Raw genomic sequence first — 27749 nt, 5'->3', positions numbered from 1 at the left:
CAGTGTACTGCCCAGAGGGGGTTAGGGAGAGAAGTTGGCTTAGCTCAGAGAGTGAGAAGAATCAGGAAAGAACATATTTTATTCTGGAAGGACTCGGGACAAATAGACTTCCATATAAATTTGGGTCGTTTTTTTTTTTTTTTTTCCTCCTGTTACAACTTGTAGGACTTACTTAACCTTCTTTAGCCTCACTTTCCTCATTTGAAAAACATTGATAATATCGATCTTTTCAGGGTTTTAATCAAGATTTGAGTTCATGCATGTCAAGCACCTGTTACAGTGCATGGCACATATGGTAACCTGGAACATAAGGTTACTGTTGTATGTATTTTGTCATATACTTTCATATCTCAGTAGTTATCTTGCATTTGTACAGTAAGCATTCAATAAAAGGTTGACAAATAAATGTGTCAATTTCAGTTTGAACCAGAAGATGGAAAAAAACAACCAAATCAGATTTTAATCTTTTAAAAAAAATTTTTTTTTTTAACGTTTATTTTTGAGACAGAGAGAGACAGAGCATGAACAGGGGAGGGGCAGAGAGAGAGGGAGACACAGAATCGGAAACAGGCTCCAGGCTCTGAGCTGTCAGCACAGAGCCTGATGCGGGGCTCGAACTCACGGACCGTGAGATCATGACCTGAGCCGAAGTCGGACGCCTAACCGACCAAGCCACCCAGGCGTCCCAGGTTTTAATCTTAACATTTGCTTTTCACCTTCTCGGTCAGTTTGGATTAATGGCTGAAAGATCCTCCTTGTGAACACCAAGAAGCAGATAGAGAATGACTTCAGCTAGTGGGGAACGAGGGGTGGCTCTCCCACCTTCCTGCCGGAGGAGGATCTCAAGCTGCATTTCTCTTTTCTTTCAGGATCAGGTCATCCAACTAATGAATGCAATCTTTAGCAAGAAGAACTTCGAGTCACTCTCAGAAGCCTTCAGCGTGGCCTCTGCTGCTGCTGCACTCTCTCAAAATCGCTACCATGTGCCAGTTGTGGTTGTGCCCGAGGGCTCTCCTTCTGACACTCACGAGCAGGCTATCCTTCGGGTATGGCTTCCACGTCCAAACTGTGTCACTCTTCTTGCTGTTTCCAGTGTAAGGCTTTCAGAAACCTGGCCGTAACCCACCACCACCACCCCCCCCCGCCCCACCCCTGGACACACCCATTAAATGTAGAGCAAGGCTCATTTCCCTTAGCCTGAAACTGGGGACATGACCCCTGGGTGAACTAGTCACAGAACCCTTCAACTCCATCCAAAAAAAGCTCTCCCCTCCCCTCGGAGGATTTTAAACAGTAAGGCTTTCAAGAAATTAAATGCAAGAAAATTGCATTTTAGGGTTTGTAACACCAGGTGTATAGAGAAAGCTTGCTTTATTTATTTATTTTTTTGAATTAAAATTTTTTTTTTCAACATTTATTTATCTTTGAGAGAGAGAGAGAGAGAATGAGCAGGGGAGGGGCAGAGAGAGAAGGAGACACAGAATCTGAAGCAGGCTCCAGGCTCTGAGCTGTCAGCACAGAGCCTGACATGGGGCTTGAACCCATGAACTGTGAGATCATGACCTGAGTGAAGACCGACGTTTAACTGACTGAGCCATCCAGGCACCCTGAGAAGGCTTACTTCTAAAAGGCATTTTCCAGTACCAGAACTTTCTAACTATGTTATTTAAAGACCACTTTTTAAATTTCCCAGTAATTCTGGTGCTTGAAGTTGTTAACACCAGGTCTCTTCCTCCTGCTGTTGACAGTATGTCTTTCTGCCTCTTCGTAGCACAGCCCTCCTTCTCACTTAGCAGCAAGCATAGACTGCTCATGCTGACTCTCTGAACTTTTATGCTGCCTGAATCTCTGAGTAAATGTACAGATCTTGAATATGCATAGAGTTGTCATCTCAAATGGGGCTTTTGTTGCTGTTGTTTGGAAATCCGTGGTAAGCTAAGATCTTCATAAGAAATTAGCATTTTATTTATGCCTAAACATGGGGGTTCCACACAGGACAGTTGCATCAGTTCTACCCTGGTGGCCTCTCCAGATGCTCTCCTGAGGAAGTGCCCTTTCCTTCAAAACCACCTCTCCTCTCCCTGCTTACACCCACACGCCCTCAGCAAAGGCTAGTGTGAGAAATAGCCTGATTAACATAGTTCACCATGAGTTGTGAGTGGGCGGCTAAGAGAACAAAGTAGTATTGGTTTCGTAGCTTGATAGGCTTGAGGTTGAGTCTTAGACCAACCACTTAACTGGCCTCAGCTTCTTCATCTGTAAAGTAGAGATGGTGCTGTTTATTTCAGATGATCAATAAAGGGGGGGTGTATGTAAAGAGCCTATCCTCACCTGAAGAACGAGATTATTAGACAAGGTCATCTTTAATATCCTCCCTACCTCTAATATTCTATAATCTATCCCATTACCAATCTCCTTGTGTTTCCTGTGTTTGATTTCTGATAGACTGTAGACCAGAGTCAGTGAAGATGTCCTGCAATGAGGTGTTTTTTCCCCTGCAGAGCTGGCTTCCTATGGATAAAGTACCCCAGAAATGAAATTTTGTACTCCTTCAGTCTTTGTTGCTACAGATAATTTTCGAATTTATTTCTAGTTGCAGGTCACCAATGTTCTGTCTCAGCCTCTGACTCAGGCCACTGTGAAACTAGAACATGCTAAATCTGTTGCTTCCAGAGCCACTGTCCTCCAGAAGACTTCTTTTACCCCTGTAGGGTAAGTGCTGATTTTATTTTTGCAGGGCACCAATAGACTTGTTTTGTCTGTAGCCAATATAACCCAAATTAATATGGATATTACAAAATGCCCCCATGGTTAGGTAAATTTGACTTACTGATATCAAAATCCTACAGTCATAGAAGAAAAGGATTTTTAAAACCAAAAGAGGGGTACCTGGCTGGCTTAGTTGGTAGAGCATGGGAATCTTAATTTTGGGGTTATGAGTTCAAGCCCTATGTTAGGTGTAGACATTACTAAAAAAATAAGTAAATAAACTTAAAAAAAAAAGCCAACTAGAAGAATTGTGCTTTAGTTTTATTGTTTCCTTCCCTATCTATTTCTAGTTGTCTCTGTCTTGTCATTGTGATGTAAGTAGCTGGTTTTAAATTTAATATTTAATTTTTTTCTGATGTGTAAGTAATACATATTTATTGTAGTAAAAATATGGAAAAACACAAAAAACAAAAATTGCCCATAATTCTACCATCTAGAGGTAACTACTGTTCACATTTTGTTGTCTTTTTTGGTCAACCTTTTTTCTTTTTTTTTTTTTTTTTAAATTTTTTTTTTTTTCAACGTTTTTTATTTATTTTTGGGACAGAGAGAAACACAGCATGAACGGGGGAGGGGCAGAGAGAGGGAGACACAGAATCGGAAACAGGCTCCAGGCTCCGAGCCATCAGCCCAGAGCCTGACGCGGGGCTCGAACTCACAGACTGCGAGATCGTGACCTGGCTGAAGTCGGACGCTTAACCGACTGCGCCACCCAGGCGCCCCTGGTCAACCTTTTTTCTATGCAAATAGGTGTGTGTGTGTGTGTGTGTGTGTGTATATATATATATATATATATATATATATATATATATGTATGTATATGTATATGTATATACAAAGCCATTCGTATATGTGTCCATGTATATATATGTGTGTGTGTGTATGTACATGTTTTTTTAAATATTTTAAATATTTAAATATTTATTTTTGGGAGAGCATAAGCGGGGGAGGGGTAGAGAGAGGGGGACAGAGGATCCAAAGCAGGCTCTGTGCTGACAGCAGTGAGCCCCATGTGGGGCTTAAACTTACAAGCTGTGAGATGATGACCTGAGCCAAAATCGGATGCTCAACTGACTGAGCCACCCAAGTGCCCTGCAAATAAATATATTTTTAACTGAATAAGGATTATGTTTTGTCTATAACAATATGTCATGAACATTTCCCCGATAGGATTAAATATTCTTCTTTAGTCTTATTTGTAATGGCTGTATATTGTTAGATAAATTTTAAAAGAATTAAGGATCAATTTTTATAAGAGACTTTGTTAAGTGTTAAATTAGTAAGCTAATGAGATCGGGAATATTCATTTCTTTTTTTCTTTTAAGGAAGCTCTAGGCCCAACGTGGGGCTCTAACTCCCAACCCTGAGATCAAGAGTCATACATATCCTCTATAGATTGGGCCAGCCAGGTGCCCCGAGAATATGCATTTTTTAGACCGTGATAAAAATACACAGGCTGGGGGCGCCTGGGTGGCGCAGTCGGTTAAGCGTCCGACTTCAGCCAGGTCACGATCTCGCGGTCCGTGAGTTCGAGCCCCGCGTCGGGCTCTGTGCTGATGGCTCAGAGCCTGGAGCCTGTTTCCGATTCTGTGTCTCCCTCTCTCTCTGCCCCTCCCCCGTTCATGCTCTGTCTCTCTCTGTCCCAAAGATAAATAAACGTTGAAAGAAAAAAAAAAATTAAAAAAAAAAAAAAAAAGAAAAAGAAAAAAAAAATACACAGGCAATATGTGAAATTAAAAAGCAAAAATTTTTTAGGAATGGTGAGCGCAATGGTAAAAGACATTGGGGATTTTGCTATGTAATTAGAGTTAAGAATTCTCTACCTTTTTCCCCCTTTAAAATAAAAGTTACTGATATTTTTATAAAAGTAAGATATGCCATTTTAAGGAAATTCACAAAACATAGGAAAGTAGAAATAATACATAAAATTACCTACGATTATACTGCTCTGCATCCAGCTTTTTGAACATTTCTACTCTCTTTCTTTTTTTTAAACATAATAGGTTTCATACTGTAGACTGTTTTGCATTTAATTGTGGAAGTCTACCCAAAGGAGGTGGGTTTTAGGAGCTGAGAGGAGGAAACAAAGGGAAAAAAGGGACTTTAGAATCTTGAAAGAGGAGGTCATTTTATTTTATTTATTATTTATTTTTTATTTTAGAGAGAGAAGAGAGTGCAGGCAGGGAAGAGGGGCAGAGGGAGAGAGAGAGGATCTTGAGCAGCTTCCACACTCAGCCCAGAGCCTGATGTGGGGCTTAATCCCACGACTTTGGGATCATGACCTGAGCCGAAATCAAGAGTCAGTCGCTCCACTGACTGAGCCACCCAGACGCCCCTTGAAAGAGGAGGTCATTTGAGATTGGTCTCAAGTTTTCCCCACACCATATTCCGTGATTGAGCAGGAGGTTGCCCAACTGGGGTGGGAAGCTAAAAGGTGAAGTGGTGTAGCCCTGGATGGTCTCAAGGAGGGCGGCATGTGGCCCATTTGGTACATTCATGGCTTTGCTGTGTGAGTTCTTGCTAACCCTGCTGTCATTTTTAACAGGGATGTTTTTGAACTAAACTTCATGAATGTCAAATTTTCCAGTGGTTATTATGACTTCTCTGTCAAAGTTGAAGGTGACAACCGTTATATTGCAAATAGTGTAGAGGTGAGTGCTTTTCTTTCGTCCCCATTAAATCCAATGAAATGACCAAGTGGGCACGCAGCATTAATTAATATTGACCTCACTTTACTACCAAGTTAATGTGAATATGTTAAGAGAAGGGTAGGTTTAAACTATGCTGTTTGACAGACTTCTCCAAGATGTTGATCATAGTGGGTTTTGTTTATAAATTACTCATTTTCTATTATAATTTAGTGTTACTATCTTACATAAAATTTAGGAAACAGAAAAATAAAAACCACCCATAACGTCACTGAGACATAAATATTCTTGTAATGTTTTACATGGTAGGTCTTGATAGGTTTAGAAAAGTGCTTGATGCTAAATTAGGTGATGAAAATCATCAAGTGACAACACACTGTAGCAAGGCTATCTGGGTAAAGTACAAAAGAATGTCAGTAAGTTTCATAATGAATTGTGTTTCAGATGTTTAGCTGCCTCTAGTTGTGTTGAAGATCTGAAGCAGTTAAAAAAATTTTTTTTTAATGTTTTTTATTTATTTTTGAAAGAGAGAGAGAGAGACTGAGCAGGGGAGGAGCAGAGAGAGAGGGAGACACAATTCAAAGCAGGCTCCAGGCTCTAAGCTGTCAGCACAGAGCCTGATGAGGGGCTCGAACTCACAAACTGTGACATCATGACCTGAGCCAAAGTCAGACGCTTAACCGACTGAGCCACCCAGGCACCCCCCAAAGCAGTTTTAAATTTTTTTTTTCAACGTTTATTTATTTTTGGGACAGAGAGAGACAGAGCATGAACAGGGGAGGGGCAGAGAGAGAGGGAGACACAGAATCGGAAACAGGCTCCAGGCTCTGAGCCATCAGCCCAGAGCCCGACGTGGGGCTCAAACTCACGGACCACGAGATCGTGACCTGGCTGAAGTCGGACGCTTAACCGACTGCGCCACCCAGGCGCCCCCCAAAGCAGTTTTAAAGATGGAAAACTATGCCTCATTTATCTGATACCTTGGGAAGGAGGTACTTCACATTGGTGGTTTTCCCAGCTAATTCAAGTATACCCCTTTAGGCACTGTGGCTTTCATTTCAACCTGTTTCACAGAAGTTTATTTAAGATGAATTATACATTTTCTTTTTTCTTTTTTTTAAATACATTTTTTAAATGTTTATTTATGTATTTTTGAGAGAGTGCACAAGTTGGGGTGACAGAGAGATAGAGGGAGACACAGAATCCGAAGCAGCTCCAGGCTCTGAGCTGTTAGCACAGAGCCCAAGGCGGGTCTTGGAACTCGTGACCTGAACTAAAGTTGGAAGCCCCTACATTTTCCTACTTTCTTAAACTATGGGATATGGTTTAACCTTTTCTTATTCTGAATTAGAATCATCTGTACAAACCCTTTATTGAAGTCCTTTGACATGAGAAGCATAGGTCTTTATGCTTTTGCTTACATTATTTTAGTCTTCTGACAACCCTAAGGCATGGGTGGAGCCATCTTCATTTCACAGATGCAGCTCAAAGGGGTAGAGTAACTTGTCCAAGGTCACCCAGCCTGTACTTGGGTGGATTCCCTGCACAATAGTTTGGTTAGCGTTCTCTGGTGAAGATACAGCTGGCATAGAGCCTGCAGAGCTGTGTGCAGCTCCAGCAGCTGGCCTTTTTATGATATTACTTTCTCCTTTCAGCTGTCACTTCTCAATGTTTTTGTCACTGTGTCTTTGCTGCATCTACTTGCTTATATTGTCATTTATTCTGTTGGATGACGGGGAATTTGGAGTGGCCCTGTGCCTTTCTTTGAGTAATTGAATATGTGCTGTTTGTGATCACTCTTTTCTTCACTATTCAAGTATCATTTCCCACTCACTTTTCTTTAAATTTATTTTTATTTTTTTAAGTAAACTCTATGCCCAACATGGAGCTTGAACTCATGACCCCAAGGTCACAGGTCACATACTCCACTGACTAAGCCAGCCAGGCATTCCTCACTTTTTTAAATTATACTTTTTCATTTTTTTCCATCTTGAAATAATTTCGAAGTTGCAAAAATATAAAGTATACAGTTTTTAGTTTTTTGAGTTTAAAAAAATTTTTTTAATGTTTATTTATTTTTGAGAGAGAGAGACACAGAGTGTGAACAGGGGAGGGGTAGAGAGAGAGGGAGACACAGAATCTGAAGCAGGCTCCAGGCTCTGAGCTGTCAGCCCAGAGCCTGATGTGGGGCTCGAACCCATGAACCACGAAATCATGACCTGAGCCAAAGTCAGACACTCAACCAACTGAGCCACCCAGGCACCCCTAAAGTTTTTAGTTTTTAAGGATGGAAAACTATTCCTCATTTCTCTGATGCTTTGTGCGACTTAGCCAAGTATAGTAGTATAAAAAATGTCCTTTACCCAGCTTCCCCAAATGTTAGCGTCTTGTATAACTGTAATATATCAGTAATTACTATCCAGATAATAATCAGGAAATTAACACTGATACAATGCTATTAAGTAATCTGTAGACTGTAACTCAAATTCCACTAGTTATCCTACTAATGTCCCTCTTCTGATCCAGGATTCTACCTAGGGACATGTTCCTTTAGCTTCCTCTAATTTAGGATAGTTTCTTTCATGACTTTGGCACTTTTGAAGAGTACTCTAGTTAGTTCATAGAATGGCTCTCACTTTGGGTTTGTCTGAGTTTCCTCAAAATTAAATTTATTTTTTGCAAGAATACTCCAAAAGTGAAACTCTGTCCCTCTCAGTGCATCTTAGGAAGTATATGATATTGATATGTCTCACTGCTGGTGATGTTAACCTTGATCACTTAGTTTCAGTGGTGTCTGTTAGGTGTCTCTACTGTAAAGTTGCTGTTTTTCTGCTTTATAATTGAGTCTGCAAGTATCCTGATGGTCTAGCTTGCAACCATTATTCATGTGTTGTCTGCCCAAAGGTGATTTTCTCTTTTTTTCACTGTTTCTACATTTATTAATTAGAATTCTGCGGGGCGCCTGGGTGGCGCAGTCGGTTAAGCGTCCGACTTCAGCTAGGTCACGATCTCACGGTCCGTGAGTTTGAGCCCCGCGTCGGGCTCTGGGCTGATGGCTCAGAGCCTGGAGCCTGTTTCCGATTCTGTGTCTCCCTCTCTCTCTGCCCCTCCCCCGTTCATGTTCTGTCTCTCTCTGTCCCAAAAATAAATAAACGTTGGAAAAAAAAAAAAAAAAAAATTAAAAAAAAAAAAAAAAAAAAAAAAAAGAATTCTGCAAGAAAAAGCTATCCCTCCCCTGACTGACTCTGTCTTCATTTATTTATTCAATTATTTATAACACTTTGGGCTCATGGATTTTTATTTTACTCTGTAGGTTATGATACCTTACTGTCATCATTTATTTTGTTTCTCACATTATCCCAGATTTGACCTTTCGGAAGCTCCTCAAGTTGGTTCCTATGACACTCACTTTTTTTAAATGAAAGGACAAGGCAGCTAGAAAGTTTGACCTTTTCAAAACTGGGGCATTACTTAACATAGGTAGATTAAATACTTATATTTAAAGTTTGTCAGAAAGGAAGATACTTTCTGAAACTCTCATCTCTCCCTTTTCTCCACCTCATGTCTGACCTTTTTGAGCATGAGACATCTGATCCCAGTCCATTACTAACGCAGTAGTTGGACAGAAGCTATTGTAGTGTGCACCTTGAACCTTTATGAGTTTTAGCTCCCCTCATTAAGGGTCCCTATTTGCAACTGAACACATTAAAAGGCAGACTTTTCTTTCTTTCCTTCTTTTTTTTTTCCTCTCTGAAACCTTTTCTTCCTTCTACCTTTACAGTCTTGATAACAACATATCCAGCTTAAGTGCCATACCCATATGACACAGTCATTCTTAACCTCTTCCTTTCTTTCTACTTCTTTCAGTCAGTCACCAAGTCCTGTTGATTCCACCTTTGAATGTCTTTTGCATGAGTTCTTGGTTGTTTAGTCCCTGTGTTCTCAATTGGGTAGAGCCCTATATTGTCTGTAGATAAGGGAGTTTCTAACTACATCTGACCCTTGAACAAATGAGGGTTTAAAATGCAGGGGTCCACTTACACGTGGATTTTTTTTTTCGACAAAAGCAATACGGTACTATAAATGTATTTTCTCTTTCTTATGGTTTTCTTAATAACATTTTCTTGATTTTTAGCTTTACTGTAAGAATACACTATACAATATTTATAATATACAAAATAAGTGTTTATCGACTGTGTTATCAGTAAGGCTTCTGGTCAACAGCAAGCTATTAGTAGTTAAGGTTTGGGGGAGTCTAAAGTTCTAGATGGATCTTCAACTGTACTGGGTGGGAGTCAGCACTCCTCACCCTTCGTTGTTTAAGTGCCAACTGTAGTTCCATTGTCTTCAGATTTCTGCCTCTTTCATTTAATTTTCCCTAAGTGCCACTAGAATGATAAAATCATTGTTCTTTGGTTCCCCATTGCTTGTGAGTGAGGTCTAGATTCCTGAGAATGGCTTAGAAGGCACGTGCATATGCTTCAGTGTGGGTGCGTCCCCACCCCCTCAATGCTAGCTGCTCTTGACTGCATACTACTCCTCAGATATACTTTACATGCACATGTCTTTGGGTTTCAACTCTTGCTGCCTGCATAAGAAATGCCCCTCCCCTCTCTTGCTCATATGCTGAACTGCTCATCCTGTGGAGTCTAGTTCAAATGTTACTCCTTCATCTGTGCTCCCAGAAAACTTTTATTTTTTAGTATGGACTACTTCAAATATACAGAAAAGAACAGAAAATAATTTAGTGAATTCTCATGTACCTCATCTCCTTCACTCATTCTCAGCCACTCATCTCCTTCAAACCCTACCATTTTGCTATATTTGCTCCACTCTCTCCCTTTTGTTTTGGTAAGAAACTTCTATATTTCTGCTACACATGTACATATTTGAAACAATTTTTTTTAAGTTTATTTATTTTGAGAAAGAGAGAGAGAGCACAGTGGGGAAGGGTCAGAGAGAAGTAGAGACAGAGCCCCAAGCAGGCTCTGCAACATCGGCGCAGAGCCTGATGCGGGACCCGAACCCGTGAACTGTGAGACCGTGACCTGAGCCGAGATCAAGAGTCGGATGCTTAACTGACTGCGCCACCCAGGTGCCCCACACGTGTACATATTTTTAAATAATACAGTGCATTGATTTGCCTCTTCTCAAAATTTATACATTATCTTGTATGCATCCTTTTTTTTTTTTTTTTTTTTTTAATTTTTTTTTCCACGTTTTTATTTATTTTTGGGACAGAGAGAGACAGAGCATGAACGGGGAAGGGGCAGAGAGAGAGGGAGACACAGAATCGGAAACAGGCTCCAGGCTCCGAGCCATCAGCCCAGAGCCTGACGCGGGGCTCGAACTCACGGACCGCGAGATCGTGACCTGGCTGAAGTCGGACGCTTAACCGACTGCGCCACCCAGGCGCCCCATTGTATGCATCCTTTTGCAACGCACTTGTTCTCATTCAATATTATATGACAGTTAGTTACACTTATACCTGTAGAACTAGAGCTATATGCGTAACTGTGGATAATTGTCATGTAATTGCCTTCCTTTTATGAATGAAGTAGATTTTATTAATTCATTTTCCTATTGGACATTTAGATTTCACCATTACAGTGCTACTGTGAACATCTTGGTACGTTTCCTTGTGCACATTTTGTTTATTTATCTGGAGTGAAGTCATAGAGTGTGTTTGTCTTCCAGCTTTATTAAATATTGCCAAATTGCTCTTTTCTTCATATTCTTACCAATATTTGGTATTATGAATTTTTGATAATCTGATGGATATGAAATGGTGTCTTGTGTGTTGTTTTTTAAGGTTTTATTTATTTTTTTTAGTAATCCCTACACCCATCATGGGGCTTGAACTCATGACCCTGAGATCAAGAGTTGTATGCTTTTGTGACTGAGCCAGCTGGGTGCCCCAAAATGGTTTCTTGTTTTAATGTTTTTCCTTGGTTACTAGTGAGATTGAGCATTTTTTTCTTGTGTTTATTGGCCTTTTAGTTTTCCTCTTCTGTGAATTGTTGTCTTGTTTGTCTGTTTTTCTTTTGGTTTGTTAGTCTTTTTATTGTTGAATTTTAGGAGCTATTTATATTCTGGAAAGTAAGCTTTACTTATAAGCATCAGATGTCTTCCCCAGTGTTATCTTTATGGCATCTTTTGATGCACAAAAGTTATTTTCAGTGAAGCCTAATTTAAAAGCCTTTTTGCTTATGTTGTTTATACTTTTTGTGTCTTTAAAAAACTCCAAGGTCAAAAAGATAATCTGCAATATTTTCTTCTACAAATTTTTAAGTTTTTTCCCCTTTATATTTAGGACTTCAATCTACTTAAAGTTTATTTTTGTTGCTGTAGTATTTTATATCCTATCTATAATTGTTCTTATTGTATTCTATTACCGTTGTTTGCTTATATGTTTGCTTTTTCATTGGGCTGAGAACTCCCTGTGAGTGGAAACCAAATCTTATTTTTTGAGTGCTTATTCTCCATTTCCGACCATTCGAGAAGAAAAGGATGGAGTGGTATAAAAATATTTCCTTACATTCCTGGGCCCTTAAAACTATGGTAACTCATCTTCAAAGGGTTAGCTTTTTATTCTATACAAAGTAGCTTGGCCTTTTTTTTTTTTTTTTTTTTTTTTGGTGACAGCTTTCTTGAGGATATAATTCACATATCTAATAAAGTATTTATAATTCAGTGTTTTTAGTATATTTACAGATATTTATTTATATTTACACCACTTTCAAATTCCAGAACACTTTTGTCCCCCCAGAAAGCAGTCCTGCGTCTATAGTAGATATTCCTTATTCTACAGGAATAGATCTTCTAGTCCTAACAGCTACTACTTTTGTCTCCATGGTTTGCTTATTTGGGACATTTCATATAAATGGAATCATACAATATATAGCTGTTTGTGTCTGGCCTTTTTAATTAGCATATTTTTCAGGTTAATTCATGTTGTAGCATGTATGAGTACTTTATTCCTTTTATGGCTGAGTAATAGTCCATTGTATGGATATACCACATTTTGTTTATCCGTTCATCAGTTGATGGACATTTGGAGCTTTTCCACTTTTTTTGGCTTTTTAAAATGATGTTGCTATAAACATTCATGTACACATATTTGTTTGAACATCTGTTTTCAGTTCTTTGAGGTATATGCCTACAAATGGAATACTAGGTCATATGATAAACTCTATGTTTAACTTTTTGAGGAACTGACAAACTTTTTCAAAGAAGCTGCACTATTTTACATTTCTACTAGTAATGTATAAGGATTCCAATTTCTCTGCATCCTAACCAACACTTGTTATTATCTGTCTTTTCATCCTGGCATTCCTAAGTGGGTATGAAGTGGTATCTCACTGAGATTTTGGTTTGCATTTCCCTGATGGTTAATGATATTGAGCAGCTTTTTCATGTGCTTATTGGCCATTTGTATATCTTCTTTGGAGAAATGTCTGTACAGATGACCCTTTGCCCATTAAAAAGAAATTGTTTTTTGTCTTTTTATTTCTTCCGTCCCAATGTATATACCTCTTATTTCCTCTTCTTGATACATTATTATCTTTTTATATATTCTTGAGGTTTTTTTGTATGTATATATATTTTTTTATTTTAAGAGAGGGAGGGGGACCATATGTATGTGCATCCCCGCAGGAGAGCAGGGGATGGGCAGAGAGAATCACAAGCAGGCTTCACACTGTCAACACATAGCCCGACACAGGGCTCAGTCTCACAAACCGTGAGATCATGACCTAAGCCAAAATTAAGAGTTGGATGCTCGGGGCGCCTGGGTGGCACAGTCGGTTAAGCGTCCGACTTCAGGTCACGATCTCGCGGTCCGTGAGTTCGAGCCCCGTGTTGGGCTCTGGGCTGATGGCTCAGAGCCTGGAGCCTGTTTCCGATTCTGTGTCTCCCTCTCTCTCTGCCCCTCCCCCGTTCATGCTCTGTCTCTCTCTGTCCCAAAAATAAATAAACGTTGAAAAAAAAGAGTTGGATGCTCAACTGACTGAGCCACCCAGGGGCCCATATATTCTTGAATTTTAAGAGTTCTTTTTATACTATGGATACAAGTCCCTTGTCAAATACATAATTTGCAAATATTTTCTCACAGTCTGTAGGTTTTTTCCCTTTGTTGATTTTGGATTTTGAAGCAAAAAATGTTTTAATTTTGATGAGGTTCAGTTTCTTTATTTTTCTTTCACTGCTTCTGCTTTGAGTGTCATATCTTTCAACGTTTATTTATTTTTGGGACAGAGAGAGACAGAGCATGAATGGGGGAGGGGCAGAGAGAGAGGGAGACAAAGAATCGGAAACAGGCTCCAGGCTCTGAGCCATCAGCCCAGAGCCTGACGCGGGGCTCGAACTCACGGACCGCGAGATCGTGACCTGGCTGAAGTCGGATGCTTAACCGACTGCGCCACCCAGGCGCCCCAAAAAAATCCTATTGAGTGTCATATCTAAGAAACCATTGCCTAATCCAAGGTTATGAAGATTACTCCTCTTATAGCTTTAACTCTAACATTTAGGTGTCTGATTAATTTTGACTTAGTTTTTGTACATGGTGTGAGGTAGGGGTCCAGCTTCCTTCTTTTGCATGTGGAAATCCTAGCACCATTTGTTGAAGACCATTCTTTCCCTATTGAATTGTCTTGGCACACTTGCATCTTGCCATCAAAAATCAGTTGACCATACAGGCAAGGGTTAATACCTAGTGTTGCAGTCGTATTCCATTAATCAATATTTTTATTTTTATACCAATGCTATGCTGTCTTGGTTACTTAACAGCTTGGCTTTTTGTAACATCAAATCTGGCGTTTGTCCAAGTGTTTCTGTGATTGTTGGAAAAATTATTTAAGTGCAAAATAGCAGAAATGGCTAATAGCTGTTACTCATGCAATGATAATAAGCCCCAACTGAGGCCATTGCTGTCCTTTTCCTTCCTGGTGATGGAGTGAGCATTAAAAAATCTCTCCTTCATTATGTTAGAGCTTTATGCATGCATATGTACGTGTGTGTGTCTGTGCGCGTGTGTGTGCGTTCTGACCTCTGTCACATACGCAACTTTACTTTGTAATTTCAGTAATAGTCACACTTAGAACCTCAGAGCGGGTCAGCAGGTCCTGTTTCCTCTCCTGAGAGACGCTTGACATTGGTCAGAGTGCATTAACGGTGGTTTGGTGTGGAAGGCCTGTAATAGCCCTCATTGACATTGGACTTGCTGTCAGGGAAACATGGGTTTTAGAAGCTGTCATTAGCATTAATTGCCCCTAATGCACCATCATTTTTGACAGTAATGAGCTAAACAAGGGGGTTATTACTCTCAGCAGAAAGACTACATTTCCTGGCGTTAAAACATTTTTTGAGGTGTATGTGGCATGCAGTACAGGCAAAGAAAAGACTAGCATGATTCAATGTAAAGCAGGCTTAGCTGCATTTAAAGTGGCTAAACAAGTCCCTTTCCTATTATAAAAACTAATCTTGAAGTGTTAGTTTGAAGGAAGAAGCAGCTAACCCACAGGGATCTTACTCAATTCTTTACAACATGGCTTTGAAAAAAGTTACGATAATTTTTATTTCTCAATTTGCTTTAAAAGAGTAGTATAAAAACGCTTTTCTTTTCAGTGTTTCCAGAGACTCATTTGTATTAAGATTTTAGGAGCAGAAGGACTTGTTTTAAACTGTTCCCTATTTAAGAACAGCCCTGCAGTGTTTCTCTGCAACAAAGAAACCTTTAACTTAGGGAGCCTTTTAGAATTAGGGCTGAGAGCAAACCCAAAATGACTTGAGTTCACTGCAATCTGCCCTTTTGTCATCCATGTGTGCGTATTGTCTGGGAATGCTTATAATGTCTTTAAAACACAGTTGAATCTTGATTAGCGGGCCTTAGTGACCATGTTACTGTTGAAAGTTTGTAGTCAGGGTTCTAAGGAAAAAGCTAAAAGTTGATGACTTTTCTATCACTATAATTAGGATACATTGAGGAGCCTTACATAAATCTTTAAACATCTGTCTCTATGTATCCATCTGCTGAAAGGAAGAATGATTATTTTTTTAAGTTTATTTATTTATTTTGAGAGAGAGAGGGAAAGAGAGAAAATCCCAAGCATACTCCACACCTTTGGCATGAAGCCCCATGTGGGGCTTGAACTCACTAACTGTGAGATCATGACCTGAGCCAAAACCAAGAGTCAGATTTTTAACTGACTGAGCACCCCCCCAGGCACCCTGGAAGAATGGTTATTTTTGCAATTCTCTTTATTGGGTGGTGCTTTTCTTTTTTTTTTTCAACGTTTTTTTTTTTTTTTTTAATTTTTGGGATAGAGAGAGACAGAGCATGAACGGGGGAGGGGCAGAGAGAGAGGGAGACACAGAATCGGAAACAGGCTCCAGGCTCCGAGCCATCAGCCCAGAGCCTGACGCGGGGCTCGAACTCCCGGACCGCGAGATCGTGACCTGGCTGAAGTCGGACGCTTAACCGACTGCGCCACCCAGGCGCCCCGGGTGGTGCTTTTCAATACAAAATGTTTATAAAGAAAAAAGTATATGGCACACAGTCTCATTGCTGAGATAATCTCTATTTTTTTCAAAAAAGGAGTAAAATATGCATGTAGTTAAAAAAAATTCAAAGTGCAAATGAATTTTGTAAAAGTATATAATGAAATGTAAGAGCTTTCTCTCATCCCTTCCATCCAGTTCCTCTCCTCAGAGGAATCCATTTCTAACAGTTAATTATTGTACATTTTAAGAAAAGGAAGGATACAAAATTAATGCATGAATGTATGTTTATCCTTTCTTGTTTACATAAAAGAGATTACTCTAGGGGGGCCTGGGTGGCTCAGTTCGTTGAGCATCTGACTTCAGCCCAGGTCGTGATCTCACAGATCGTGGGTTCGAGCCCTGCGTTGGACTCTGTGCTGACAGCTCGGAGCCTGGAGCCTGCTTCAGATTCTGTGTCTCCCCCCTCTCTGCCTCTCCCCTGCTTGCATTCTCTCTCTCTCTCTCCCTTCTCTCTCTCTCTCTCCCCACCTCTCTCTCTGTCTCTCCCTTCTCTCTCTCTCTCTCCCTTCTCTCTCTCTCCCCACCTCTCTCTCTCCTTCTGTCTCAAAAAATAAATAAAAACATTTAAATTTAAAAAAAAAAGGATTATTCTAAAAACAGCTGTATTCTTTGCTCTTGTCATAAAATAGAGACTCCCAGCTTTCCCCTCAGGGATCTTTTTAACTTGATGACCTCCTCCCAACCCTCCACCATTCCTCTGCCATAATTCACCCAGTTGCCTAGACTCCATGACAGTGATGTTAAATATAATTATGTCAATGGATGTACTCAAAAATAGGTGATAATATCTCTTTATCTGTTTATAGACATCTACCTTGTCCTTTGTAATTGTTCCATGGTAATTCATAGTGTACACGTACCATTAGTCATGTAACCATCTCCTGTTTATGGAAATTTAGGTGGGACGATGATTTTAAGATCACATTTACAAATTAAATGGGTGAGCCCTTGAAGGAATGAGTCACAGAAGTAAGGAAAGAATTATCTGGGTAGTGTTGATGGGTAGGTTGCAGAATGGTTAACTATGAAGAGGGATTGTTTTTATAGCATGGAATATTGCTAAACTCCTACCTCTCCCCAAACTGGAAGACTTCTGAGCCGTTGTGCTACACATTCTCTCGCCCCCCAACCAAGCAAGGGCTACCCCCAGGCCAGCTTAGGTCACAGTTATTTCTCCTGTGCTTTCATAGCACTTTGTACACCCCTCCATTAAAGCAGCAGCCTGGTTTGTTAACATTTAGCTTTACATTTATGCTTCTCTTTAGGACAAGAAGTGCGTGCATCTTGCCATCTCTGTATATCCCCTGCACCTGTGTGCCCCAATTGTGCTAGGGGGATGTAGGCAAAGTGATCTTAGTGGGAGGTATCTTGCTAAACAGCAGTAGTCTAATCACAGCTCTTTGGCTACTTTTCTGCTTAAGCCTTCCACTCCAGTTTTTCTTCAAATGGTCCCAGTGCCTCTCCACATTGAGTTTCATGTGGTTCCAAGCCCTATGTGAGTTGCGAAGCTGTTTGCTCAGCGCAGAGCCCAAAGAGCCAAAGGAGAGGCTCCCAACTCTTTCCTTGGGGATTTATTCAACTCGAAGGCCATCTGTTTCCCTTCCCTACCACTGTTATTCACCCAGTTGCCTAACCTCAGTGACAGGCAGCGAGGCTGAGTATAATTCTACCTATAGGTGGCTATGTATTTAGGAGTAGGAGGTAAGACTATCCTTACAGGTTCTGTAATAAATCTTGTACATTCAGTTTTTTGTTGTTTTTTTAAAAAATTTTTTTAATATTCTTGAGAGAGAGAGAGAGAGAGAGAGAGAGCGCACACAAGCAGGGGAGGGGCAGAGAGAGAGACAGAGACAGAGACAGAATCCCAAGCAGGCTCCAGGCTCCAAGCTGTCAGCACAGATCCCAACTCGGGCTCGAACCCATGAACTGTGAGATCATGACCAAGCCGAAGTTGACACTTAACCAACTGAGCCACCCAGGCGCCCCTTGTTTTTTAAGTAAAACATAATAGCCCTATTCAATCTGATAATTGAGGCTGTTGTCACAAAATAGTTATTATGGAGGTAGGAGAGAAGGCTGTTACATTACTTGATAGCTGTCTTTATCCCTTTTTAATTTTTCTTCTTTGTCCTCAATTTGAGGTTGTTACACCTTGATAGTGCATTTTAGCAAAATGCTAAAGCCATTCTTCAATTATTTGCCCAGCCCTCTATCTCTGTTCCTTGATCCTGACTTAGACTATAAACCAGTGGATTTGGCAAGGATTTCCTTAAGCATTACATTCAAGCTTAGCAAATATTTGCAAGTCTTATAGATATGTTTGCATATAAAAAGTACCTTGGGTTTTTATAATTTGCACATTAAAACTTGGACTTATTTATTTTTATTATTTTGGTTTACAGTTTTTATTATTTAAAAATTTTTTTAATGTTTATTTAATTTTGAGAGAGAGAGACAGAACACAGCAGGGGAGGGGCAGAGAGAGAGAGGGAGACACAGAATCCGAAGTAGGTTCCAGGCTCTGAGCTGTCAGCACAGAGCCCTACGTGGGGCCCGAACTCACCAACTGGGAGATCATGACCTGAGCTGAAATCAGCCACTTAACCAACTGAGCCACCCGGGCACCCCAAAACTTGGACTTTAAAAAATTTCCCATGAATAGACTTTCAGAATGTTTTCTGCCTCTTGGAATTTTACACTTTAAGTCTAACTTTTAAAAAGTTTGTGTTTATTGTGTTTATTGTGTTATCTAGCTCCTCTTTGTGAAAATATTTACAAGGAATATATAGAATTCAAACCCTAAGAGTCAAGATGGGCTGGTTTGTGCTTCTGCCAGACTCCAAGTCTCATTAGCTTAAAATAACAAAAGTTTCTTTTTTGCCCATGCTAGGTATCTTAGCATATCAACTGGAGGCTCAGCTTCATGCTGTCCTTTGGCTGGGACTCAGACTGAAGGAGCTGGCCTCTTTCTGCATTGTCTGTGTCCAGGCAGAGGAGGGGAGAGAATCACACACTGACTCTTAAAGCTTCCATTTGGGGGCTCACATTTCATTGGCCAAAGCTAGTCATGTGGCCACACCTGATTCCAGGGAAACAGGGAAGCACATCCCTACCATGTGTGCAGAAGTGCCTGGCGAATGGTGCAGATGTCTGCCATGCTTCTTACATCTTCATGGACAGACTTAAAATACTGCTTGGTGCAGAGTAAGTTGTTGCTGGGAAGTTGGATAACCAGGTGCCTAAGAGTATGGACACTGAATCAGAATGCCTGAGCTTGAATACTGGCTCTGTCACTTACTAGCCATCAAAACTTGAGCTAGTGGCTTTATCTTTTTAATCTTTAATTTCCTTATCTGAAATAGCACTACCTTAGAGAATTGTTGTGAGGATTACATGAAATTGTCGTTTAAAGTCAGTGTCTTTCACAAAGCAAACAATAGCTGTCATTAGAATCAAGCACTTGTTGATTCAAATTATTTGAAGGTTACTGCTTACAAATTTCCCCCTTATGTATTTTAATTTCTTTTTTTTTAAGTTTATTTATTTATTTGTGTGTGAGAGAAAGAGCATGAGCAGGGGAGGGGGAGAGAGAGAGAAAGAGAGAGAGAGAAAACCCCAAACAGGCCCCATACTGTCATTGCAGAGCCCAGTGCAGGGCCCAAACTCAAAAACCGTGAGATCATGACCTGAGCTGAAATAGAGTCGGACACTTAACCAACCGAGCCATCCAGGCACCCCTTCATATCCTTTTTTTGATGTTTATTTATTTTTGAATGAGAGAGAGAGAGCACACGAGCAGGAGAGGGGCAGAGAAAGGAGACAAAGAATCTTAACTAAGCAGGCCCTATGCCGTCAGCACAGAGCCTGATGTGGGGCTCGAACTCACAAACCGTGAGATCATGACCTGAGCCAAAGTTTCAACTGAGCCACCCAGGTGCCCCTCCCCCTTATTTATTTTAAAGGACACGTGAAAAATCCTACTTTGTTTTCTTCTTTTAGTATATACCATCCAACCAATGCCAAAGAAGAGAAGAAGGGATAAGAATCAAGGAGTTGCTTTTTTTGTTTGTTTTTAGTTTATTTATTTATTTTGAAAGAGAAAACGAGTCTCATGAATTGTGAGATCATGACCTGAGCCAAAATCAAGTCAGACGCTCAACCTAGTGAGCCACCCCGGGAGCCCCACGGAGTTGCTTTTAAGCCTTGAGATTGAAGAGCTGGAAATCCTACCTGGCCGAGTCAGCTTTATTAAAATCATTGAAGACTCCTGTCCTAGGATCTTTTCATGCCTTTGCTCACCTTTATGAGGAAAATTTGGGTATGCCTGTAATTCTTGATGTATCAGCTGACTTGGTGATTTTCTTCTGTGTTTCACTCTAGCTCAGAGTTAAGATCTCCACTGAAGTTGGCATCACGAACGTTGATCTCTCCACTGTGGATAAGGATCAGAGCATCGCACCCAAAACCACCCGGTAGGTGGGGTACCTTCTGGGCACCGGGGAAGTCTAGGCTTGAGCTGAGAGGAGCACGCCCAGGCACTGATCCCCTCTGGATGCCATTTCTGGGTCAGCAATAATCCAGCTTGCACTCTAAATTAAAGAGGCTTCAATTTTGCTGGCACCATGCCACACAGCATCCAAGCAGATTTGGGGTTGTCTCTACCAGCAGTTAGTCCAAAATGGGATAGGGAGCATCTGAGTCTGAATCAACTATGTCACCAAGTATATTATTTAGTTCGGATGACTTTTTCTTAAAAAAGGCAAGACTTTCTCAACGAAGGAAGCAGTGTATTTATATTTTGGTCATTTATCTTCATAGTCCTGAATTGGCTTTTAGTGGCCTCATGACTACTCCCTTCGGCTCACAGTGGGTCTGAAATTGGTTGGAAGCCTCAGAGGTCCTTAGAATGGAGATGGCAGATACCTAGCACTGGGGCTGTGAATTCCTTTCTCAAGTTTGTGGAAGGCATCACTAATCAGTCATAGCTTTTGTTCCTGTTGAACTCAGAATCTTTTCTAACACAACCTTCAAGGTCATCATTGGCAGTTGATCAGAGCAGGCTGGGTACTATATGAAGCCTGTCAGCCCTCTTCCAGATTCTTGTTTTGGGGGGGGCCCATCTAGACCTCTGGGTATAGTTTGGACCTCAACTTGACTGGGTGGCTATAGCTGCTAGAGAAAGTAGGTGAACCCTCAAGGCTGTTATGAAGACAGGAGATGTTAGCCAGGGCCTAGAAGCTAAACATTCACTCCTTTTAAGTCATGTGAAAAGGCTGGGCTTTCTGCTTCTGGCTTAGTTATTTTCATAGTGACACTGGAGATGAGAGCCCTGTTGAGAGTCCGTGGAAATAATCTAAGAGTGCCTTGCAAAGTTTAATACTCTATACAGATGAAGAGTTGGTATTCCTCACACGTAAATATAAAGCCTAAGTATAAAATATAGTCAGGTGTGAGCTTTATAACCATTTGGCTTGTTTTTTCCCATGGCCATCTTACCGCATCCCAGGAGATGGCTGGGAAAAGAATAGTTTTCTCATCAAGTCTGCCTTTTGAGAAAATAACTCTTTAAAACCCAACTTGAGGCAGAAAAGTAAATTGAAACTGTATCCATGAAAAAATACAGCATTAAAAAAAGAAAAAGTGATAAGTACCCGTCTTTCCTTTACATCTCCTACCCCCTCATCTTCCAACCATGCACCCACATGCTGCTGACATCAATCCTGTGATTATTTCTCCTTGCCCGCTTGCCAGCCCAACTCTCTATTCCCCCCCCTGTAGCTGCAGAGGGACACGTGAGCCCCACTGGTACCTGACTTGGTTGAGCTGACATCCTTAGGTCCTTGAAGTGACAGCCTGGAGCGTCTGTGCATAGCATTTCCCCAGACCCCGATGAGAGTTTATCCTGTGCTTTTCTCAGTCCTGGCTCTCCTAGTCCGGTTTGCCCTCTGGCCACAGACAACTGTACTCCTGTCTGTCTGCAGCAGGGAAGTTTTCCAGTGGGGAGAGGGAGGATTAGGCAGTGAAGTTCAGTTTGTCTTTTTTATTCTGTTCTCAGAGACCTGCAGATCCTCTCCGAAGATTTACTGTATACATGTCTCTTTCAGGGTGACCTACCCAGCAAAAGCCAAGGGCACATTCATCGCGGACAGCCACCAGAACTTTGCTTTGTTCTTCCAGTTGGTAGATGTGAACACTGGTGCTGAACTCACCCCTCACCAGGTCAGGAAAAAGCCCAGGTGTTCCTCCTGGCCTGCAGCCTTACCATGTGCTAGAGTGTACGGCATGGTGTATAAAGTCCACACTCCCTTTCAGGTCTTCACTCTGGACCCTGATGGACTGGCACGTTTTCCCACATGGCACTGTCCCCACTCATACTGGTTGTAACTCTGAACGTGGCAGACACAGTTCTTTTTATTTTTATTTTTATATTTTTCAATGTTTATTTATTATTGAGAGACAGAGAGACACAGAGCATGAGCAGGGGAGGGGTAGAGAGAGGGGGAGACATAGAATCCAAAGTAGGCTCCAGGCTCTGAGCTGTCAGCACAGAGCCCGACACTGGGCTCGAACCCACAAACTGGGAGATCATGACCTGAGCCAAAGTCAATTGCTTAACCAACTGAGCCACCCAGGTGCCCCGACACAGTTGTTTTTAAAAGATCAGCTGGTATTGAGAAGATAAATTTAAGGCAGATTAGCGCTTAATTGAGGTTTTTTCCTTTCTGAGGAAAAAAAAAAACAACAAAACAGATTGAAATAATTTTGAAAAAGGAAAACCTAGGTAGGCCCAAAGGGTTTTGTTCTGACCACAGCAGAGTTCCTCTTTTTAGGAATCTGAAGAATAGCCCTTTTTAATTCATGCTTAATTTGTATTAGAAAACAATAGCCTTCATTTTTGTTTTCCATATATAAAATCATGAGAATTATTATTTAGAAGATTTTCAGGGGCACCTGGGTGACTCAGTCAGTTAAGCATCTGACTTCAGCTCAGGTCATGATCTCCCGGTTCGTGGGTTCAAGCCTCGTGTCGGGCTCTGTGCTGACAGCTTATAGCCTGGGAGCCTGCTTCGGATTCTGTGTCTCCCTCTCTCTCTGCCCTTACCTGCTGCTTGTGCTCTCTCTCTTTCTCTCTCTCTCTCAAAAATAAATAAACATTTAAAAAAATTTTTTTTTCAAACCATATACCCTTTCCCCAGAGAATCTGATGTGGCCCCTTATCCTCTCAGACACCTTCTCCCCTGCCCCTATCATCCCCCTAGATTGAGAATAACTGCTCTTGGGCCTTCCCCATCCATGATAGTATTATAATGGGAAATTCCAGTAAATACTTTACTGAAAGAAAACAACATGGGACATAGGGGCCTTGGTTGAGATGTTTTGTGGGGATAGTTTAGCAAGAGCTGGCGGAGTCGAGTTTGTGCCGAGGGACAGCTTCAGAGCAGATGACTGAGGTGAGTGGATTTACTTGGAAACCTTCCTGCTTTCTGCTTCTTGTAGCTACAACTGCTGCACATGTGGCCAGGCTCCAGAGTGGCTGCCCCCAAGACCGCCACCCCTGGCACTTCTCTGCTCCTCTCCCCTCCACCCCCATGCTTCAGAGAGCTTGGTCAGGACACTTAGCCATGGCTAACTGACTTTAAGCACTTCAGCCTCTCAACATTTCCGAGCTCCTTTTCTGAATGACGTTTGCCAACCAAACAGCACAAGGGAAGAAAGAATATGAAGAGAAGAGATAATAAGATTAAACTGGTGGGATTAGGGCTGAGGCAGGGAATTAGTGAGGGAGTGTAACTTTAACTGAATACTTGTCTCATTTAAGATTCTGCTTTGGAACCGTGACATAGAGAACCCCCCCAGGTAGAGATGGCGTTGTGCAGGTGAACCTGGCTGCCACGTGCCCTTGGCTGTCACAGGAGGAAGGTCAGGCCTAAATCCCATTCTTGGCCAAGACTGCTGTAGTCAGGATACTTCACATCTCTGGACCTTTTCTCTAAATACTTTGATGGTGGTTCCTCGTTGCCCAGATGCAGAGTGACAAATGAGATTTACATTTTTTTTCTGGGTGCCAGGGCTGAATTGCGTAACATGGCAACTCATTTAATCCTTGGAACCTTCCAGCCTTGTTCCGTTCTTTATTTTGAAACACCTGAAAGGAAAGCTCAGAATGGATGTTAAGTTTGCTGCAGTTCTAATATGCAGAAACCTTAGTTTCTTGTGCCATTGGGGGGATAAGGACTCGTACCATCACATTGGTGACAGTATCAGCTACTATTTGTCAACTAGCTAGCATATACCAGGTCTTGTGCTAAATGCTTTGCATTTATCATTGTGAATCTTTGCACAGGTACACCACATATAGAGGTTAATCGTTCTCTCATAAAGATGAGGAAATCAAGGCCTGAGGGGGTGAAGTGACCTGCTCACCTAAAAAGTAGTGGAATCAAATGTGTCTGTCTTCAGAGCCTGGGCTTTCTCTGTGACACCAGGCTGCTCTGCTTGGTTAGAACTCTGCCTTGCTATCAATCCTCAAGCCTCTTCTACTAAATCTTTAGCTAGAGGCACTAGGAAATTGAAAATGGGCCTCTTACAGTTCCACCTCATTTCCCTTCTTTTCACCCTCTGGTGAAGAAGTTAATTGGGCAGCAAAGTGGCCAAAAGGCTGGCAGGAAGAAGAAACTGTAGTAGCAGCAAAGGGCTTAAATCTTCCACAAACTGGGCATTCAGCCTCCATGTAGTTGCGAATTGGCTGGACCCCTAAGTTAAATATCTTAGACTAACAAAAAGTGATCTCTAATCTCTGAGCTGGGAACCAGAGTGGGATGGCCACTCCTTCCTCGCTCTTAGGCAGGTCTGGCACATCCCAGAGCTTCCACTGTGACAAAAGAGCCAATAGTCTGCTGCCTTGTTGATTTGGTGTTGGGTATGGAGGGAACTTTGAAATTATCAGATGAAAGGTTGTATTATTATTGTTCTACCCAGACATTTGTCCGACTCCATAACCAGAAGACTGGCCAGGAAGTAGTGTTTGTTGCTGAGCCAGACAGCAAGAACGTGTACAAGTTTGAACTGGATACTTCTGAGAGAAAGATCGAATTTGACTCTGCATCCGGCACCTATACTCTCTATTTGATCATCGGAGATGCCACTTTGAAGAACCCAATCCTTTGGAATGTGGTATGCCCTAATGCACCTTGACCTAGGCAAGAGTGGCTGTGCCACAGTCAGACAGAGACTGCTCTTTCTCAGGAACATGGCCTCTTTACCCTGGCCTTGCCTGTGCAGGGCAATAAATAGGCATGGTGAGGTGAGGGGCCGTGTGCTGTCTTCCATTAGTAGTCCTAGGGGTATGCACATGGCCTGGCACATCGTAGGTGCTGGATAAATAGTGACTGAGTGAATGAATGAAGCATGAATTTGCCCTCGTGGGTCCTAGCAAATTTCTATAAAAGTTCCACTCAAAGGAAGTTTTCATTTTATAGCAAAGCACTATGGGGGATACATAAATGTAAGAGATAAAAGCCTGGTCTTTGAGATGTGGTATAGCCTCACAGGGTGGGGTGGGAAAGGGTAAGATTTGAATTTTGAAAATAATTCAGATGAATTCTAGAATATGCAAGATGCTAATGAACTATTAACCAATATTGGCATACCGTGTTATAGTTTACATAGTGCTTTTCACCTCCATATCTCACATCTGATGGATGTGATGAGCGAAATACTTCTTGAAAGACAGCATTCGAGTGAGGGGTGGAAGAATTGCAGGGGTTTATCAGAAAAGTATCTGGGGGCTGGGGAATGACCCGCAGAAGATGTTTTCGGTGAGGCCTGAGTGGGTCCATTTTGCTGGAGCCCCTGCATCTGGTCAAGAGCAGTGGGTGGTGAGGTTGGAAAGGTAGCAGAGGCCAAACCCCAGGCCTTGGATGGCGGTCGCTCCCTCTGCAAGACAAAGGGGCGGCTGCATTTCTTTGCGTTGTATTCAGAGCCCTTTTTCTTCTCCTGGACTTCGGGCTGCTTTTTGTACGAGAGCACATTTTCATTTCTTTTTTCTGTGACTAAATCACACTTCCCAGGGACACCAGCAGTTTCTGATTGCAACTGTAACAGCCTGAATACCAGCTGGGATTTTTGTATTAAGCAGCTCTGTGGGGCTCACCAGACCAGTAGAAAATTGAAATTCTAGCTCTAAAAAGCAGTTTCAACAAATACTTATTATTTTGTTCTTGACATTTTTACTGCCTCAGTTGTCAGCTAATAGATCAGAAGTGATTAGACTGCTAGGAGCTGTTTTCAGTTATGGGCCTGCATGTGGGTTAGGGCATGCTACCCTGTTTCAACCCCTTCTCTACCCTGTGCCTTTAAAAGCTGCCCTTATTTTTTTAGGCTGATGTGGTCATCAAGTTCCCTGAAGAAGATGCTCCATCGACTGTCCTGTCCAAGAACCTTTTCACCCCCAAACAGGAAATTCAGGTATAAGGAGCCTAAGGGCTCTCCCACTAAACATGGAGGAGATACGTAAAATGGGCACAACGAGAGAGGGCAGCGAATGCCTGAACTGTGGCTCTGGGATCTCCTTTAACCTGTTTACACGATATTTTATAGTTTTGGCTTCACCACACTGCAAATTAAACGGGACAAATATCAGTGCCAACCTAGAACTTGAAAAAATAGGCTCAAAGAGCCCAGTGACCAGCTCCCTGAAAGCACATAGTTGGACACAGAATCACAGTCTGTTTTTCCTAAACATTCAGGAGGCTCAGCCTTCAGTTGACAGCTACAGGACCGATGGGTTTGGCATTCTTCCTCTCTGCTCCTGCAGAAATCAGGGCTATTGGGGCCTGTAGGTGGAAAACTCAACTGGGTGGGAGCATAGGGGTCTCCTCCCCCAGGCAATCCTCTCTCCAGGGATTCATCTTCCATGCACACAGTTAGCAATCTCTGCCCAGCCCAGCTCAGCTCCACAGGACTGTTGTGAGAATCAAAATAAGTAACTGATCAAGGAAGAAAGGCTTTGAAAAGTCTCTAAAACATTTTACAAAATAAACATAAACAAAATAAGTATAGTAATTGTTAAGCAGTTTGAGCCATTGGTTAAGGAGACTGAGGTGGACGCACTCAGTGGACTATTTTGCAGTCCTAAGAAATGATCATACTGTAGTAATGTGGAAACTATTCACACCACATCTGAATGAATGTCGAGATGTTCCAAGCAGACTGCTTACTCTTGTTTCACTATTTAAAAAAAGGACAAGGGTCCAAAGGGTGTAAGTAGTAGGATTCTTCTTTGAAATCCTCCTAATGTTGATACAGCATTGTTTAAGATTGTAAAATGCAGTTAAATAGAAGGTACAACTGTGAGGATGAAGGGTGCTGACTGATCTGCCATAGACGGTGTTAGAGATCCCTTAATGGTAGTGGCAGCAAAGAGGAACTGAGGTGAAAATTTGGGAACAGGACTCCCAGGTGGTGTTGCCTCATCCTGGAGCTGGGTTGGTTGGACATTGGCAAGGAAAGACAGACATGAGTCTGTGCATTGGAAGAAAGACTGAAAAGAAGTTAAATTTGCACATGTTAGAGCTTACAAAGCACAGTCAGATGCCCTATTGCATTTGGTCTTTACAGCCACCTTGCAAACCTAATAGGATGGTCATTGCCCTCCCATCCCCGATTTTCCAGTTAGAAACTGAGGCAAAAAGTTGGCAAAGCAACTTGCCCCTCTACTTGGGCCCAAATAGAAGTCTTCTGGACCCCTAGTCCATCACTGACCCTGCTGGG

At 41.6% G+C, this 27749-nt stretch overlaps 1 protein-coding gene across 1 annotated transcript in view; it reads left to right on the top strand.

Moving 5' to 3' along the window:
• The window catches only part of RPN2 (ribophorin II), a 61311-nt gene that overhangs the window by 24817 nt on the left and 8745 nt on the right, over positions 1-27749 (top strand). Inside the window, exons 7-13 of the mRNA XM_047068671.1 lie at positions 870-1046; positions 2594-2712; positions 5315-5420; positions 20358-20449; positions 22082-22196; positions 24957-25151; positions 26358-26444. Of these exons, the coding sequence (XP_046924627.1) occupies positions 870-1046; positions 2594-2712; positions 5315-5420; positions 20358-20449; positions 22082-22196; positions 24957-25151; positions 26358-26444 (891 nt within the window). The remainder of the gene's footprint in view (positions 1-869; positions 1047-2593; positions 2713-5314; positions 5421-20357; positions 20450-22081; positions 22197-24956; positions 25152-26357; positions 26445-27749) is intronic.

Source organism: Lynx rufus, unplaced genomic scaffold, assembly GCF_022079265.1.
Source record: "Lynx rufus isolate CCGP_SWC_20201006 ecotype Redwood Valley unplaced genomic scaffold, mLynRuf1.p SCAF_8, whole genome shotgun sequence".
NCBI classification, from domain to species: Eukaryota; Metazoa; Chordata; class Mammalia; order Carnivora; family Felidae; genus Lynx; species Lynx rufus.
The sequence above is the reverse complement of the archived record's forward strand: the minus strand, read 5'-3'. Positions and strand labels throughout refer to the sequence as shown.